The sequence below is a fragment of the Vidua chalybeata genome, chromosome 14 (genome assembly GCF_026979565.1).
Source record: "Vidua chalybeata isolate OUT-0048 chromosome 14, bVidCha1 merged haplotype, whole genome shotgun sequence".
Taxonomy (NCBI): Eukaryota; Metazoa; Chordata; class Aves; order Passeriformes; family Viduidae; genus Vidua; species Vidua chalybeata.
This window is the reverse complement of record NC_071543.1, coordinates 9,928,863-9,948,247: the sequence shown is the minus strand read 5'-3', so window position 1 is coordinate 9,948,247 and position 19,385 is coordinate 9,928,863. Positions and strand designations below refer to the sequence as shown.

At 42.4% G+C, this 19,385-nt stretch overlaps 1 protein-coding gene across 2 annotated transcripts; it reads left to right on the top strand.

Annotated features, from left to right (window-relative positions):
• The first annotated feature begins 2,317 nt into the window (after window positions 1-2,317).
• On the top strand, window positions 2,318-18,335 carry SH2D1A (SH2 domain containing 1A). 2 transcript variants are annotated; one of them, XM_053955875.1, is made up of 4 exons: window positions 2,318-2,967; window positions 14,645-14,708; window positions 17,060-17,195; window positions 17,549-18,335. In XM_053955875.1, exons 1-4 carry the CDS (start codon window positions 2,831-2,833, stop codon window positions 17,587-17,589), a joined length of 378 nt encoding a protein of 125 aa, XP_053811850.1. In that variant the 5' UTR covers window positions 2,318-2,830; the 3' UTR covers window positions 17,590-18,335. The 2 variants fall into 2 exon arrangements, with proteins under 2 accessions (XP_053811850.1, XP_053811849.1); XM_053955874.1 differs by lacking the exon at window positions 17,549-18,335 and having other exon boundaries at window positions 17,060-17,296.
• Window positions 18,336-19,385: the final 1,050 nt, after the last annotated feature.

The following is a 19,385-nucleotide window of genomic DNA, read 5'->3' as shown; positions in this document are numbered from 1 at the left end:
CCCCTCAGCTGCCTCCCATGTGGATGTCCCATGCATGTGGCCCGTGGGGCTGGGGATTTCACAGCTGGGCCTGTTTGTGTAAGGGAGGATGGATGTTCAGTGCCTCTGACCAGAGGTTATGCCACGCACAAAAAACCTCCTTCCCCCACCCTCAGTTGTGGGAGGGTCTATGTGAACCTGGCCTCTGTAAGCTGTGGTCTCCCCACCCCAACCATGGCCAGAGGTGATTATCATTGCAGCTGCTGGGTTTGGCTTTCTTGTGGATGCGTTCTCCCTCAGCCTGAGATTATTGAACAATAGTGTCCCCTTTATGTTATCTACATGGCTTACCTCAGGGTCCAAAGTTCCAGTCAGGCATCTTCAGGGAGGGGTGGGCTTCTGTGCTTGTAACTTCTTGATACAGTTTTTGCTGTAATGGGCAAAACTCTTTCATAACAATGTTTAAGGCATGAGCCACTTCAGTCCCTGACAGGTGCCTCAGTATTACTGTCCCTTGTTCCCAAACACAGCATTTCCATGATTTCTTAAAAGCTGCAATTCCCCTAGTCAGTGGGGCTGTAAAAGGACTTGTACGGAAGCCTGGGGTTGAGATTCAGTAGCTGGACTTTTATAGATTTCTTAACCAGACTAGCAAAGTTGTGTGTTTACAGCTGTTTTACAGTAATAGATGCTTCTTCATCCAAGTGCTGGAGAATGCAGGTTGACTGGGTAAGGTGGTGACTCCACATTAGGAGAGGAACTCGCAATGAAAAGTTTTATGATTTTCTTTAGTTGAAATCTAATGAGTGGGACAATGAAATCTGCAGAATTAAATGATTCTGGCTGGTTTTCCTCTCCAGCTAATTACACACATACTTTTTCTGAAATCAGCTATTAATATTGAGAATAGGTTAAGAAATGGGAAAGTTGGATGAAATCCCCAAGAGCACAGGTAGTTTGGAAAATGAGAAGAAATAGGCAGCAGCTTTACAGCTTGTTGCTGTCCACATTAATCAGATTTGCAGCAGGCAGCAGCTACTTTATGTGCAAATACTTTAACAACTGGTTTAAAAAACCAAGCAGGATGTCTGAATCCCCAGGTTCACGTAAAGGGGGTAATGAATACCTGCATAATGAGATAGAAAGGCCATAAACTCAGTGGTGGGAGTTTTCATTCTCTCTTCAGCTGAGATTTCTGCAGCTTTCTCACCTCTCAGTGCCAGCCAGGGAGGCAGTCACTTGCCAGGGTCTCCCTGTGGGGAAAGAGGCTCTTGGCCTCCAAATGCTGCAGCTTTGCCATCAGTGATTTTGTGCAGTGCCCCATGCACGAGCTACCCTGTGACTCCCAGATCAGAAATGCTCATCCTTCAAAAGGAAAAACTAAAGCTAGTTTGAAAAAAAATATTTCCAAGGAAAAACAATATTGAAGATCAAAAAGTAAAGACATTGCACTGTGAAATGGTTGAGAGAAAATACTTTGATTGAAGTTTAAAAAGAGCAGCCATTATTTTTGATATTTTTAAATTTCATTTCTGTTCCTGAACTGTATCTTAAAAGCTATTTTTTCATGTATCCTTAACTTCAACAAGGACATAGCATCTGTGAGCACCTGGATGAGATTATTTCATTCTTCCTGTCCTGCTAGTAAACTCAATTTAAAAGCAATCAGTCATAACCACAACCCATATTTATTACTATATTTTACTGACTTCTTGCTCACGCACACAGGTGTGGGAAGGTGGCTCTTCGAGAGAGGGTGGCAGCCTCATGCCAGGGATGAATGTAGCCCTGAGCTTGCTGCAGCCCCACGGTGGCCATAACTGCAGGGAAACATGTTCAGTTTTTCCATGGGTGGAAATATCTGTAGGGTGGAAATGTCTGTGGGGCACATTAAAGCACATTTGACAGCTTGTTTGCAAACAGCTGTGCATGTGCGTGTGGGAGCATTCAATTGGCAAGTATACTGAGGAACTGTCTTCAGTCACAGCAGGTGAAGAGAAATGGCTCTTTCAGACATGGCTCAGGATTTTGGATGCCAGCTCATGCCCCACATGAAGGCAGCATTGGCACCGATGGCATCTGGGAAGATGTGAGGGGCCTCCTTGCATGTGCCAAGGCTGTCGCCTGCCTCCAAAGAGAAGCAGTGACCACCGTGACATTAACAGTGATTAAACAGCACCAAAGCCTTTGAAAACAACCCCTCGTGAGGTGAATCAGCTGGGGCTGGTGTCTGTGGGCACTGCAGCAGCTGGTGTGGAGCAGGGGCTGTGCTCGCACCTGCAGCCTGAGGTGAGTGCTCTGGTGGGACAGCGACAGTGAGGTCAGCTGACTTCCTCTAATCTCAGCCCTGGGGATTTTAAAAAACAAGAGGTTAAAAAAAAAATCCCTCCTTGGAGTAACAATCCACTTGGGTCAACACCAGGAGAGGGAAGCGCCTGGCGCAGCCGTGACAGCAGAGCCCTGGTCCTGCCCTCCCTGTCCCAGCCGGGGCAGCCATCGGCCCCTGGCCATCGTGTGCCTCACCAGACCCATCTCTGCTGAGCAGGAGCCACATGGCCGAGAGTGGATGTGAAATGACACCTCTGCAGGAGAGCTGTGAGGGTGCAAGGATGGTATAGACTACGTAAAAGGAAGACAGAAAAGGACACAGGAAAAAAACCCACAAAAATTCTGTGTTCGTTCCTCACTCTTCCCTCAGTGCCGTCTCACCCCGTGCAGAGGCTTCAGCGGTGTGAACACATCCTGTTTACATCTGCCACCAAGACGCGGAGGCTGAGGGAGCTCACGGCTGAGGCACAGTCGGAGGAAGCGCCAAGCACGGGAGAGCAGCTGCAGCGGGACGGGCCCTGGCATGGACACGGTGCCCGTCTACCACGGGGCCATCACCCGAGAGGCTGGGGAGAAGCTGCTGCTGGCGGCGGGCACGGACGGCAGCTACCTGCTGCGGGACAGCGAGAGCATCCCGGGGGTCTACTGCCTCTGCGTGCTGTGAGTGCGGGCCGGGAGCGGGCCGGGAGCGGGCCGGGAGCGGGCCGGGAGCGCGGGGCCGCCGGGGCTGCTCAGGCGGCAGCTGACTGCCGACAGGCCCCTCCACAATAGGGGTGTCCCCACAGCAAAGTATGTTCTGGTTTTGCCATCTGCTTACGTGAGACTTTTAGCTCTTTCACCTTAGGATAGAGGGGTGCAATAAGTGGTGTTGGGTCCCTTGCAAAGCAAAGAGGAGCAGGTTTTGCCTTGCAGAGCCCATGCTTTGCACAGACAAAAAAACATAGAGAAAGCAGGCAGGCACATGGGAAGGATAAGCAAGGTGTCATGGAGAAATGCCAGGTGACTTGGCTCAGGATGGTGTGTACTGCCTCTTTGTGCTGGACAACCCTCTTGCTTTCTGCCTGTGTTCGTCTGCTTCCCTAGTGTGCTCATGGGTGTGCTCAGCAGCATCCCCAGTGACCCTGTCATCGGGAAAGGTAACACCCAATGCTGCCATCCAGAATGGGCCTTTGTTCAGGATGCTCTCAGTCCCACAAGCTTGTGGCTTGTCCCACAGGCCGCGAGGCTTGGAGCAAACTACTTGTAATGCACATGAAATACTGATGGTAACAAACTAGGTGATAATGTTTCATCAAATAGGGTGAAAAGGGAGACATCTGATGGGATGGTCTGTCAGAGAGAGGGTAAAGGTTCCCCTGGGAGACCTGGGGGACTTTATATTCATAGGACCTCATTTTAATGAGGAAACTTAATTACCCTACTGTTGGCAAAAGTCTTGGAAGTCCTGGTGACACTGTACCCTTGCATCACAAAAACAAAGATGACGCTTATGCCTTACTTCAGTAGAAGAAAGAACACTAGAGAAAACCCTTTTAGGTCCAGCATGAAATCAACTAACAGAGGGAACTCAGGTACCTGGCAAAAAAGCACAAGAGGAAGAAGGGTCCTAAGTCAGGTTTCCCCCAAATCCCTTGAATACATTTCTGACAATATGCAATTAAGCCCTGGGTGAGCATCATTATCTTCCTGTTATAGACAAGTAAATGGAGACATGCAAGAAGGTTATAGACAATCCAAAAATACACAGTACTCTTTTCAGGGAAAGTCTTTGTGGCAGAGGATGTATTTTTACTTCTCTCATGAAATCAGGTGAACCAAGTTAGGTGCTCCTGCTAACAAACGGCTGGTTTCAAACCTTAACAGCGAGCTGAAAAATGGGAAATAAGAAGCATCTTGAGTTAAATGAAAATGGAATAGACATAGCAAGAGGTAAGGAGTGCTATGATTCCTGTGATGGGAATAGGCAATAAAAGCAGAATCTCTTTAAAATAACTATCAGAGGAAATGGGGATATACCACCCTTACACTCAGAAGTCATTCAGTGCAGGTGAAACACTAAGACATTAGAGAAAGGGTCAGGAAGAGTGTTACAATGCTGAATAAGGCAGAGAATACTAGAATTAGTCCACTGTCAGTCTAAGTCAGGATGTAGGTACGTAACAAGGTCTTTCAGTTATACACAATTAGTTGGGATTTTTTGTATATTGGTAGTAATTTATGCCCTTTGAAAGAAATTTCATTAATGAAATAAAATATGGAAAATGAGAATAGGAAGAAATTAAAGCATTTCTAACTGTGAAGCTCTGCAGTCTTTGGAGGAAAAGATACTTCAGTAAGAAAAGACTAAATTGCTTCTGAAATTATGGGTCATTCTTGTCACCATGGTATGTTGCATTGAAACGTGTATGATAAACAAAAGGATAAAAGCAAAAAAATAAAAAGGTGAGTGTTCTGAAAGTTTCAGAACATAGATCCTTAATAGTTATTCTATAAAGGAAATTTGAAATAGATAAAATTTAAATGAAAAATGTTATGAGTATGAACTGATACAGAAAGAAAGGTAGCTGAAAAATGGTAGAATTAAGCCTTGGTTCCAATACTTCTTAACAGTCAATTCAAATAATTACGTAAGAAATAGCAGATATGGTGAACAGCATGTCACACAATAACTGTGGAGACAATTTTTATACCAGGAAAGGATCCCACACTGAGATAGCAATGACAGTTTGAAGAAATGTGCGCTATAAACTAGAGAAGTGCTTTGACAGGCAAAGGTTGCCAAAGCAGAGCACTTTAGTGGAGAGACTGGAGGAACAGGAAGGTGTGAGAGATGGAGATATGTATTCGGTGGAGAATACTGAGCCTGCCTTTGGCAAAGAAACCAATGGACATAACCTGTCCAGACTCCAGTCTGAACATCATGGGCAGAGATGGAGCAGGTGACAAACATGCATGTGCAGCTCTGGTAAAAACTGAGGGAAGTGTGCAGTTGCTGTTTTCACTCTGTAAGAAAAAGGAAATTAAAGAAAGAATAAGTATTTCTCTGCTTTTAAAAATACTTCATTCTAAATAAATCATGGATATTATTAGGAATAGCAAAGTTATTCAGTAATTTATATTTTGGTTCAGAATTCATGCTGAAGATCACTATAAGAACATATAGACATATGAAGATCAGAAAAAGATGAATTTACTAGAAGTAATGAAGTGATCTTTGAAACATGGGAAATAAAGCTGGTCACCATTAGATATACTGCAATAAGTATCAGAGCTAAACAAAATATTTTGCATGTTTCCAGTGAAAAATTCTACCAGGAGTGTATATGTTTTATACTGCAGATAGTATTTCTATTGCCATTAGAAAACAAAAAGAGAAAAATAGTCCAGTTTTCCAAAATCAAGGCATGCTCAGTCTGTCTTCTTTCCCCTCTCCCTCCACTTCCCTGGGGAACTAAAACAAACCAAAACACAAAGTCCTACAGCTTCCCAGTTCTAACCCTTTTTAGGGTTCCTTTTTCCATCACAGGGGAATTACAAGGCACAGTTCTGATGAAGAGAAAAGAAATATTTATCAAAAGAGCAATTAAGCATATATTTGGATGACAGTGGTGTCATCTGCTTGAATTCACATTAGTGACTGCTCTGCACTTCCAGCTCCAGGTACTGTAATTGTCAAGCCCTGTGACTTCACTGCATTGCTTATGCTCAAACAATGTCTCCTTTTCCCAAGAAACTGCATAAATTTGTAATGCCACAATCACCACCACATCCTCCCCCTCGAGCACCTCCAAAAAGCCCTGACATGTTTTGGCAGGCTTTGAGCCTCTTAAGGCACACAATGAGGACTGCAGTGTTCATGGTCAGGCTCATTCACCTTTTGCTTTTCCAATTAAAAAGTGGAGCCCTGACCTTTAAAAAGGAGAAGAGTCAAAGACTTCATGAATCCCTTGTGACTGACGCTGATTTTACAGGGCAAGCATAAAAGAGACAGGTAATAGCATAAAACCTGACCTATAGAGGTGGGTAACTGCAGCAGGCAGCACCCTGTTGGAGCATTCATCTAGAAAACTCTCTGCTTTCTCTCTTTGTTTCTCCTGAGCTACTGATTTATCTCCCTTGAATGCCACTTTCCACTTTCAGAAGCTGAGATGTGCACATGGTGTGCCTGAAAACCTTCAAAGAGACAATGAATATTTTCTTGGTCTGACTGCGGCAAAGCACAAAGGACCTGCTTTCAAAAATATTTTAAGACCACAATTAAACTATGCATGGAAGAGTAGGAAGGTTTTGATTTGCAATTGTATGCTCTGGGGCTCTTTCAAACAGAGGTGCTGCTTTCAGATTTTGGCAGTGATTTTAATACCAGATGCTCACGGGTCTTCACTGTATGAATATCATTATTGAATTGATAATATCTACTTTAAGGATTTTGTGAATATGTCAACAGAGGTATGCAATCCTTTCCTGGAAACTTTTAGAGTTGCACTGAATGGCAAGATTTTTGCTGTTCCTGAGAACTGGTCTAGAAGACATGCATATGCTTTATAAAACATACACGTTTTACCCATAAACAAGTTAGACACTACACGCAGTACACCAGGGTTTTAATATCAAGCCTGATTGTTCCAGGGAGCTTTCTTTACTGGTCTGGTTTCCTCTTTGCTCAATGCCCCATTTGACATTTTTAGCACACTCAGAAATCCTCTGTGCTCACAGCTCCTAATGAAGTCAATGGGGGACACGGGACACACTAATGGTGACTACTTTGAGGAGCAGCCTCTTCAACCCTGCCCGAAAAATATATAAAGAAAATGCCTGAGAGTGCCAAAAGCCCCATGATCCTTTACAGATATATGAGCACACATGCAGAAACAAGCAGCTCATGCCTGAATTGGCAAAGATAAAGCATTTGTAGTTTGGGTTTTAAAATTCACATGCTTGAAAATACTGAGAATGTTAGTAGTTGTTTCAGAGCTGTAAGTAAGACAAACACGACATGCTTGTCAAACTGTGTGTTCAGATGATTTGTTTGAAACCAGCCGTTTGTGTACTGTGCTGCATTAAATTTGTGGAGAATAATCAAAAGCTGGAATTGAAAGCTGTTTAGAGCTCTTGAAGCAACAGTAATGGCAACAGGGATAGGCTGCAGTCCTATCAGATTTTACGTGTGCTATTTTTTCTGTCACTGCAACCACGGTGCACAAGTTCAAGGCAACGTGCCGAAACTTTCTGATGAGACAGATACATCAGCTGTACAGTACAAAGGTGTAATACAGGATCACAAGCTAGCTTCAGCTTAGCATTTCCTTTGTTTCCTATGTACTCTTTTTGATAGACATGGCAGAATAATTGCATTTTTTTATAACACTGCACATAATCATCATCATTATTTAAGACGTAATTTGAAACAAAATAAGCAGCCCTTCAATTCAACATAGCTGTTGCAAATATCACACCCTGTTTTCAGCTTTGAAAAAAGTCTTCTATAGCACAATGGTAAATTTTACTGAGGTGAGTATTTCAGGTGCCTGCTTACCAGAGTGAGTGTTGTCTTTGCTGGGCATAACTTAGCTAATGACCTTCACATATTCCAATGACTTTTCTTGGAAAGGTAGACAGCCTGAATCACGGAATTGATGAAACTTAGTGGGAGGCTGAGTTATTGGCCTACCATAAGGTAATAGCCTTCTATTTAGCATCTCAGATTTGAATAAATTCTTACTTTATTTCTGAATTTCAAGAAATTGCTCTTTGAGGTATTGCTTTTGGCTGGAATCTCCTTGTTCCAGACTGACACAAACCCTGCTCAGAAAGACTACATACTTGCTCTTTAGGTAGATCAGCATCATTTCTTCAGATAGTTAGGAGTGTTGAGGTGGTAGAGATACTGACAATCTTCCACAGAAATTTCTGCATAAATCCAGAGCTATTTCACAAGACTTAACTTTCTCTTTTAAGCTTTTGTTAATTTCAGAAGAGAAAATCAAGATAATGCATTTTAAAAATAATGCTACAGCATTACAGCAAGTTAATTAGTATTACTCATGCAATATTGAGGGTAAATTTTTCCCACAAGAACTGTTGCTAAAGGAATCAGTGACAGGAATCAGTGACAGAAATCAGTGACAGAAGTGTTCACTCAAGTGCTGCTGTGATTTAAGCTACAGTCACTCTGTTGGGCTTTTCAGATGTTGTAAACACCAGTTTAACCTATTTTATTCACTCTTGCAGACATAGAGCTTGTATCTTGCACATGGTCTCAATGTGAATGCTATTTCTTCAACTTGAGTTAGCTGATGAGTGGTGATTTCTGAGTTGCTGTACTTAGCTGAGACCTAAGTAAGGAGGGAATCAGCCTGTTTGTCAAACAGAAAATACAAATTCTAGGAGAGAGTGAGGAGAAGCTTAAAGGCTCCAAGGCACTGCTGTGTATTCCCCTAAATTCAAATTTTGTCTTTGTGGTAGCCATCTCCCACCTCTGTAGCTCCTGTTGTGCCCATAAAATCACCCACATTCCCTGTCCAGGGCTGCCCACTGGGAAATTGCCTGAAGTTGTTCCCTCTGGGCATTCAGGAGCTGATCTGCACCTACATCAAACACCTGTGATAAGGCAGAAGTGGCTCCAACCTGACCTCTTGTGCTCATCTGCTCCACACCATTGACCCCTGCTCCTGAGTCCCCCTTGAGCTCCCCAGCAGGGCTCCTCTGCAGAGCAGGGTGGTACACATCTCCATAGCATTAAGTGGTTTCTAAGCCTTATCTCTGCTTGAGAGATGAAGAGTTTAACTGTTTTGCAGAAGAGAAAGGTGACACAGGAGGCCCAGGTCTGCAGTACCCTCTAGCTTTGGGTTCCCAGTGTAAGGGCCATGGGAAGGGGTTCTGAGGCTACCCAATGTTACTCTGCACAACTTGCTGACTTTGCTTGCATTGCTGAGGTCTGTTGCCTTGTTTCATACAACTTTGGCTTCCAAAACACCCATCTTCTGCTCCTGGTTGTTTCAGCATTTTGTGCTCCTCGCAGACCAAGCTCCCTCATATTTACCTCTGTATATCCTCTTCCTTACTCATTTAGTCTTTCGTCAGTGGTTCAATGTTTGTTGCTGTTTCCTTGCCCAGCTTGCATAGATATTGGTCCCCTTTTCTTTCCTTCCACATACATCCTACCTAATCCCAAACTTCTTGTCCAAGATGCCCAATTACTAAATTACCTTCTGGTTTTTTTTTCTCTAATCTAGGCCAAGCAACACACATACATTTGAGATCATGGACACTGCTTGGCTGAGTGTCCATAGTACAACCAGCCCAGACATGGTGATGGTACAGCTGTTAACAACTTTTAGAGGGTGCTTCTCTTGCAGCCTAGAGGGCCACTACTGCTTTCAGAGAGTGCAAGAGATATACCTTCTTTCAAACAAATTTTATGTCTTACTCTGAAAACTGGGCACCCCCTCCTCTGACAGTTAGAAGATTTTTTTTAAACGTGGGAAAAGCATTGTTTTGCCTAACATGTTCCCTTCTGCATTCTCCATCCTTAAATAAGGGTGAGGCAAATCAAAGAAATTAATTTTCAGTCTGAAATGCTGAAATGTGGCAAAATTATAAGAAACTGACTCTGGGCAGTATAATGCTCAGAACCACTGTTTGTAGGCTACACCATGGTCTGGTTCTTAAACTATGTTGTAAAATGAAATTCCAAGCTAAGGTCAGGTTGTAAATGTACCAGATAAGAAGTGGTGATTGACATAACACAATGACATCAGAAGAGAAAGATACATACAGAGGAAGAAATTGATGTAATTTATTGCTGACATGGCTTTACCTCATCTCTCTGTCTTTCTCCCTTTTAATATGTTCAATTTTGGGCTCAGAAATGAATAAAAATTAGTTTAATAAAATTTCCCAACTGAGATGCAAAGTATTTGGAAATGATTTTAAAGTATACCATACAGCTGAAATGTCATCATTAATTTTAATCTGCAGCATGCATTTAATGTCCTCAGGCTATTTCAATGGTGCAGAAGATTGTAATCATTCACCTGTTCAAGTAAATGCAGCTTTAACAGGTCTGATCACAGCTAAAAAGGAGGAATGGAGAGGACAGGTAGACAGATGGTGTTTCAGTATGTCATCTGTGAACGATGCCTTGGTAACTATTTGGGAGGAATTATCTGGCTACAAAGTAAAAAAAAACCCTATAATTTAAAGTGGACTGGTTCCTGTAATAGGAACTTTTTCTAGGTTTTCCTTTGACAAAGTTTTCCAAGGGAATGTATTGAAACAAAGACTGTGTTATTGCAGTTCCCAGCTGGTATAACATATCCTTCCCTATGGAGACAAAAAAAAAAAAAAGTGAGATGTCACAAAAATGTCATTACTGATGACCAGAGCACTCTTTCATAGGTGCTATCTGGTATTGTCCTTACCAATGGCTCTTTCCTGCTTCCCTTCACCAGCATTTTGGCATTTTTTGCCTATGATCAAAAATTTATAGAGCCTCATTCATCAAGATGTTAATTCATGATTGTTCCTGTCCCTTGGGCTTCACTGACAGGAGAGAGCTTTGCTGTTGTGAGTGAGGCTCTGTCTGTCCTTGGGACAGGTGAAGGAATGGGGGAGCCCTTCAGTGAATCTTTACCTGGGTGTCATGAACTGGTCCTCCTCCAAGATGTGCTGGTACACTGATGTACTGAGAGTGCTCCCTGAGATCACACCACATATAAGAACATTGTGTCTCTCCAGGAGCTTTTTTTTCTGCCCTGAAGAGAGTAAAATGTAGAAAATTGAGCTGTCCTCTTACGTTAGCTGGAGAATTTCTCATTTCCTGAGACTTAAGTTTCAGTAAATGAACTTTTTCACTTGCTTTTTTCCAGTGTTACATGCTTTACTCTTTGGAAGGTAATGTCCTCTGCAATCTCAATTTTAATTTGTATATTTAATTTTTCTTTTAAGAAAACACCTTGATCTTCCTTCAGCCCACACTGATCTTAGTTCATGTGAGGTGGATTAAATCATAAAAACCTTTTTCAAGGGAGGCTTTTTCCCATTTAGCAGTAAACTTCACCCAAAGTCATATCACTTGTAAATGGAAGGTGAACTCTTTGAAGTGGTAATGAAGGAAGTTCCTGCTGCATGACAGAAAGTTTTGATAAGATCACATTCATTGGGAGAGTATTTATCAGAAGAGCTGTAATTCATTTTGTGGAGACCAAGGTCACAATGGAAAGTAGTTCAATGGGAAGACCTAGCTGTTCATCCTCTTAAGAAAATGCACTTCCTTCCTTTTGGGCATTGCCTTTGAAGAGGCAGATGTGGATGTCCAGGTCATCTCCCATTTACACAGTGTCTTGCTTTCCTGGTGGCTTCAGAGCCAGTAACAGATGATAATGTTGTGTTTTTCAGCTTGAGCACAGTAAAATCCCTCAGACCTGTCAGTCTTTCCTTCTCTGGGAAAAACATGAACATTTGCCAGGAGAGTGGAGAGCTCTCACTTGTCCCTCACGAGGCAGTGATAACAATGTCATTCTCTTCCCATTCTCCACACTGTGCTCAAAGCATCCATCTTCTCAAATTCTTGGTTCTTTTTCAGAACCTCATGGGCTTTTAATCTGAACTATCCTTTGTGGTTTCCCTATGCTCAGCTGAAATATTTTACAGTGTAATATTTTAAAAAATGCAGGATAGCTGCCTATCTTGTATCTCACCATACTTCAATACTGAATATTATTTTGTCTGACCTCTGTTTTTCAATTAATTTTGCTTAGCAAACCTTTTTGGCAGAGTGCTGAGAGCCAACAGACAGTTCAGAATCAGAGCAGCACTACAGCCCCTCAACCTCTTCAACTCATGCAATCTCTTGTGTAGAGAAAACAATGAAAGAAACAACAAATGGTGTCTTTCCAGACATGGTGGCTGTATGTGGAAAAATCAGATTTTAAAGGGACTGAAGCAGCTGGAAAAACATTTCTTTTGGGAAAACCAAGAATCAAGCAAGGGTAGTAGAATCATAGAATCATAAAATGCCTTGGATTGGAAGGAACTTTAAACATCCTTTGGTTCATCCAGTTAATCTAATCATCTAGTTCCAACTTGCCCTGACGTGGGTGGGGATGCCACCCACTAGACCAGGTTGTTCATACCCTTATGCACAGTGTAGTATTGAAAATAGAAGGCAAGAGAATGAGTTTTAGATTTATAGAATCACAGATGTATGATTCTGGTGGATTTGAAACTTGAAAAAAAAATCTCTGTGGAGAAGGTTAAACACCCACTTCAAAGAGATGGAACAAAATGCCAGGACCTCTCTGGTATTTCCCAGTACATTATGGGAAAATCCTGTAAAATCCTCATTTCAGTAACCATGTATTGGCTGGTGTTCTACATATTTAGGTACAGCAAAGCTCCTTGTGGTTTTTAGAAAAAGATTCATGTGAACATCATGTTATAAAAAGCTGCTGAAATGGCACAGCTCTCAGTCTTTAAGAAAGAACATGATGGTACAAGACTGTCTGAGTGCCCTAAAGCGAGACACTGGATTCCCTGAACAAGAACATACATAATCTAGTGGCTTAGAGGAATGTGTTTTTAACCAGCTGCGCTTGAGTTGTGGCTTCAAACACCATTGACCATGTTCCCATGCCATGGACAGGAAAGCAGTTCCACATTCTTCCCTCCTCCTGCAGCCACAACAGGTTGTTCACATCTCTTCCCAAGGTCCAAATGCCTGATGGACTGCAGCTTGCTGGAGAAAAACGGGGGGGGGAAAACAGTGATGGCTGTTTTCCTCCTTGGGTTTCCATGAAGTGAGGTGGCCAGCTGCTTTTCTGTCTGTCTGGTGGCATATAGAAGGTCTGGAGAAAAGGCTCTTGGTAGATATGAAGAGGTGGGTGAAGCTGTGGTGGGACTGGGGGCAGTATCAGGCACATGCCCATACTCAAGGACAGGAGGGCAGTGTCTCAGCTGTGCACAGGGAGCTTGTCCCTGCAGCAGCTGGGATGGGAGGGAACGGCTTTGTGTCCTTCACCTCTGTGTCTGATCCCAGTGGGAGTCAAGTGGTGGGGGCAGAGCTCACAAATCACCACAGGCATTTTGCTCCCACTTTGATGGGTTGTAGCAGCAACCCAGCTCTTAACAACTTCCTTCTAGGGCAAATTATACCAGCCACCACTTTTCAAAGGTTGCCGTAATGACTTATAAACAGGATTTTTTTCCAGGAGCTGTGACACAGATCATAAATAATTGCAATCATATGATGTCTGTGTCACAGACATCATATTTTGTAGTAACTGCTATAACGCCGTGCATAACTGGAAAGAAATACAGTATGTTTCTGCTTTGTTAAGAATAAGAATTGATGGTCAAATAGGGGATGGTCCCTAAAATCCTGCTGTGTATTGATGTAAACCTATGTAATGTGAAATAGACGCATAAAATCATAGAATATACTGAGTTAGAAGAGACCCATCGGGATCATTGAGTCCAACTCCTGGCACAGCGCAGGACACCCCAAGAATCACACCATGTGCCTGAGAGCACAGTCCAAATGCTGCATGAACTCAATACAGTCTTTCTTATCTGATATCATCTAAACTAATGCTGTACTCATGGATCTGCTATTAATTGATTCTGAGCTAAATTGTTGGATATTAGTGTAGTAATCTACCATGTAAATCATTCACTGAGTTGGGTTCATGAGAGAAGCAAGAGTGACTTTGGGATGAGTTGTGCCTTGTGTTATTAGACTATGTCTCCTTATTCCCCAAAGGCTCTGACTTTAAAAGAAGGAAGATTCCATACTCAAGTCTCTTTTATCAGTATTTGAAAGTTGGGAATGTATGGGCAAAGCAAAGAGTAATTGATTTAACTCCTATATAGCTATATAGTGGGTATAGCTTTCCAAATAAATTACAGTAATGACATTGCTGCTGTTAACATCTGCATTTAAATGAATCACAGAACAATAATGCTACCTGTCAATAATACACCTTCTCTTTTTGCAGGCAAAGTGTTTCTGGTGTGTGTCAGTGAAAGATGTCACTGAAAAAAAAAAATAAAAATGCTGAGGAAGGACTAAAAGCAACGCTATTTAACCTAAAATAACTGAATACTGCTAAACTAGATCCAGGTCAGACCAATGCATCTCATCCCAAAAAATCTCAGTAGGTTTAACACTGCATCTAGCCAGTGGGTTTTTCAGCTACTTAGAGCCTTTAGAGGTGAATTTATTTTTAAGGAAAAGTTAGCAGATGAGCTAACTCTCACATAATGGTGTAGTTCTTGTGAAAACTGTCAAGAGAAATGAATAATGAATACTTGTTTGTTTTTTTTTTTTTTTCCACAGGCATCAGGGTTATGTTTATACCTACAGAGTGTCCCAGACAGAAACTGGATCCTGGAGTGCTGAGGTGTGTAGTTCTCCTTTCCCTTCTGAAAATTTCTACATCCTGTTTGATATAGATCATAGATTTAATGAAATATATTCAAATTATTCATGTTTCTGCCTAGTCTGATTTCCTTGATGGTAATCGATCTAGAGTGCATCCATCAGTAAGATGTCTTGGTGCCACTTCTGACAGTCTAGAAGTCATAAATTAATTCCCTGTTTCATTTCAGCTGTTGCATAATGCAGTAGTGCATCATTTTGCATCATTTTAAATGGCAAAAATATTGTGGTTTTATAATTTGACAAGCACAATCTGTTTCCTTCTATCCTGTGTACCATCAGTGTCAGAATACTAAAAAAATAATTTTCATTGTACGGTGTTTTAATTCATTAATCCAGATTAATTCATCATTAGTGCAAAATATAGGCAAAACTTGATACAAAATATATTTTTCGCCCATCTGATAAGAAGTTGGTAATTTGGGTGCAGAAAAACATTACTTGTAATACAGACAACATTTAGGTTGATGAAATTGGGATGTTAATCTCTATTTATTTTATGATTTTTTTTCCTTTGGATGTACTCTGCGTATTAATTCATAATTAGCTTTCTGTTTGTATGTTAATGAACATTTATTTCAAATATTGTATAATTTCTAGACAGGCATAATTCCTTGGACATTACTGTATTAGAAGTGATTCTGGAACACAAAACTGATTCTTAGGGTTACCCTGAACAGATCAGGGGGTTGAAGTGACTGACATTACTGTGGAGTAGATAATTATCCATGTGACCCTTGGGAATAGTGCCCAGTAATTCTTTCTATAAGACATCAGGATGTTGATGTAAGGTTTAGGATGTAAGATTTAGGATTTGCCCAAGACAGAATATTTTCAGGACAAGGTGAGGGTGACAGTGCACACCCATCATGCCAGAGTAAGTACTGGCATCTGTGGAAGGATGCCAGGGGCCTCCACCTATGGAGGGTAATTCCCTGACTGAGGCTATAGCCTCCATTCACCCCAGATGACATCAGCATCTGCAGTGAGGTTTTTCTGGTGTTGTATAGACCTGCTATAATGTCTGGCCTGTGACCTCCACTGGCACCCTGTGTGTGACTTTTGAGCTTTCCCTGGATGTATTTTAGGCAAACCTTACCTGAATTTCACACCATAGGTGTGCTGAAGGCCCAGGCTTCTCTGTACATCCTCTGCAGGAGAAGGTCCTAGCTACAGATCCTTGATACCAACCCATAAGGAACAGAAACCATTAAGTAAATGTTGCTAAGACCATGTTGGCTTCATCTGTTAGACACAGCAGCCTAGGTCCAACTGATCCACACAGAGTGTGCCTCCAAGGCCAAAACAGACTCCAGAGGCAGCTGGTCCTTTCCTGCTTCTGCTTCCTTCCCTCTGGCTGGTTAGTCTCTGAGCAAGCTCAGGTCACACCCATCTTTCAAGGTAGGGAATTGAAAACAGTGCTGGTGCAATCCCAGCCAGTGCAAAGACTCCAGCTGGTGCCAGGGAGGCTGGATTTAGCTCACAGCTGCTGCATGAGAGCAGTGTCCCTTGAGTGGGACTACACTGTCAGGACCCATGCTTGTCCTCCCTTGACTTTCTTTGGTGAAGAGGAGTTATTATGAGAACACCCTGAAGGATTTAACACAAACATGGCATTTTTGATTAAAAACACACATAGTTTCATTTAATACTGTTGGAAGAATTGCTAATGTAGAGAGACAGAAAGACTCTAACTTTTAATAAATAGGTAACATTTGTCTGCTGTCTTTGTACAAGAAGTAGACAGGAATACTCAACGAACACGTAAGCCAGCACTGAATGCTCCAAGAAGAGTTTGCAAAGAGGCTGTGTCCTTGCTGGAATTTACTGGTGTGAGAACTCCCTCTCTGTAGTAAGCCCAGGTTGCTCTCTAGATTTTCTCACTGGTGTTTCTAGGATGGAACTATCTTACTGATACAAGCTAGAAAGTTATTGGTAAGGAGGTTAAATCACTGGGTGCAATAAGTCAGGGTCAGAAATAGCAAAGGGTCACTTGTAAGTCTGCCTAATTAGTGTGGCATGTGAGTGTGGGTAATTAGTGTGGGTTTCTCTTGTAGTGATTAAGAAATTGTCTCTGTTCCACCTTTCTATTGCCACGCTGCTGGGAACCGCTCAGTGTAGGAAGGCTGGGGTGCCCTGGGGAAAGCAGAGAGCAGTGTGGCTCGTTGACTCACCTGGAACAGGCACACCAGGGGGTTCACATCCATGGCTGGCTCCTTCCCTGGGAGCTGTGTGCATTTCTGAGGACAAGACCTGTGTGCCAGCACAGAGTACCCAGCACCCCTTCTCACCTCTCCCCCTCTGGCTTTGCAGACTGCGCCTGGGGTCCACCGGAGGCTCTTTCGGAAAGTGCACAACCTCATTGCGGCCTTCCAGAAACCCAACCAAGGCATTGTAACACCCCTGCAGAACCCAGTTGTCAAACACATGAAAGCCAGCTACTCCCCAGGTACTGGTGGGGGGAAGAAACCTTGGCTGCAGTTGAGCAGAGCCCTCCACAGTGGCAGGGACAGAGGTCTTAGACTTACTTGCATATTTGACCTGAACTAGCCAGCAGAGTGACATTGCCAAAAATGTGCCCTAATCTTGCTATCATGTAATTTGAAGTACTGTCACTCAGGTGCTCATTACAGACAGGACCTGTCAATGTGATAAGAAAATGGATTTTGAATATGTATTCCTGAGTGCTATATAGGAGCAAATCCCTCACCACCACCCTTGCTTATGGAAGTATGAGCCTTCTGGACTGTCCATTTTCTTACAGTGTTCATCTATTAAAATATTTGTGATTATTTCTCTTAGGGAGGAATGAAGGCTATGACTTCCACCTGCAGCCATCATGAGGAGGTCTCCCCAGGTGTGACATAACCACATCTTCCAGCATCTCCTCTAATCTATGCTTTAAAACAGAATGATGTATATGATAGTAAATACAACTCTGTGAGTTTTCTTGTAACATTTGCAGAAATGTGTATTTCATAGAATTTATTGCTCAAGATGTAGAAGTTTAGATTTCAGAGTACTTTGAACTTAGGGTGGGATATTTTTTGGTTTTGTTTTGGTTTTTTCCCAAGAGAGGATAAGAAAGCATGAATTGCTAAATCCTTTATGTCTTTTTTTTTCCCTTTGCACTGTTAAGTAAAAATATTTTTCCCTTCAAGATCAGTTCTTAATTAATAATTAGTTATTAATTTTACATTGCTTAACTTTGGATCCTGCTTTGCTTTGTTCTGGTTGGCATTTGTGCAGAATTGGGCAAGTCCCCTTTTATAACCTTAGGAGAATTGTTTACATTAAAGTGTCCTTGCTTTGGATGGGCTGTGTGTTTGTCATTCATACAGTTCCTAAAGATATTCCAGACATGAAACCATGAGGATCCCCACTAACTGATTTCCCATCAAACCAGTTGCCCTGCCCTCTAACAAAATCTGTAGTTTTCACCGATGACCAAGAGCATAAGTAATGCACAGAGCAGCCAAGAACACCCGATGAAGTGGAAAGCCTTGTTCTTTGCTTTTAGGTGTTCCCTGTACTTGAAACAAGCCATCCTTGCAAACAAGTTAAAAAAATAAATTATTTTTGCATGACAGCTTTTCTTTTCCTCTCTGTATGTTTCCATGCTGCTGCTGGGCTCCTGGAGGGGAGTTTTGAATCTAGAAGACTCAACAGCTGTGCAGGGTTAGCATGAGGCTAGTGGAGAACTCAGAGGACGTGCCTTTTGCACTTGGGCTGGAACAAGTGTGATGGCACAGTGCTAATGGACTGGCAGACAGTAGGAAATGCTTTTGAATACTTTTTTTTTGGGTGTCCTATGGCCCTCTTGTTTGAGGAGATAGGGCTGTGTTTGAGGCTGTGTTGCACTGCTGTCCACAGTCCAGACTACCTCTACGTGGGTTTTTGCCAGGTAGGCTTGTGTGAATTCCTGTGGGCTTTGGGAGGGACCCCAGGTAGGGCCCAGCCTTGTTTGTGTGCAAGGGGGATGCATCTGGTCCAGATGGCTGGTTTGTGCCTCTAATGGTCATGCTTCAACAAACATAAATGGTCCTGACTACCAAAAGAATGTGAGTCTCACGTGCTCCCTTCCAAAGCAGAAGACTAACAGCGATTACAACTGGACTACAAAAATATATGTAATTACAGAAGAACACTCCTTAAACATTGTATAGACACCTTTGGATTGCTCTGGTTGTGTTTTATGCTTATACTTGCCTCTGCAGATCTTGGAAGGCTGAAAATATTTCCTAAGAAAGAAAGAGACTTTTTCCAGAAATGCCAGGCTACAGACTCAGGGAGAACAAAACTGACTGAATTTCACCAGACACTGCCACCTGCAGCTTGGTGGCACAGAAAGAGGCCCCACATCTGCCTTGTTTTCACCTCACTAAAGGCAAGTTGGATGTGAACAATGACAGAACTACGTGGGCTGCAAGTCCATGATTCAACAAGGTGGATGCTCCAAGTAACATTTGATAAAGCTGAAAGGTTTACCTTCTTACCCCCTCTGAGTGTGTGAGACAGTGCAAGCAATAGCATATGTTCTGTGAAGCTCAAGTTTCTTGTAAACCAGCAATAGGAATAAGTGCAATAAATGAACAGCACAGTCTTAACAGGGACTAGTGGGCAACAATGTTGCAAAGTT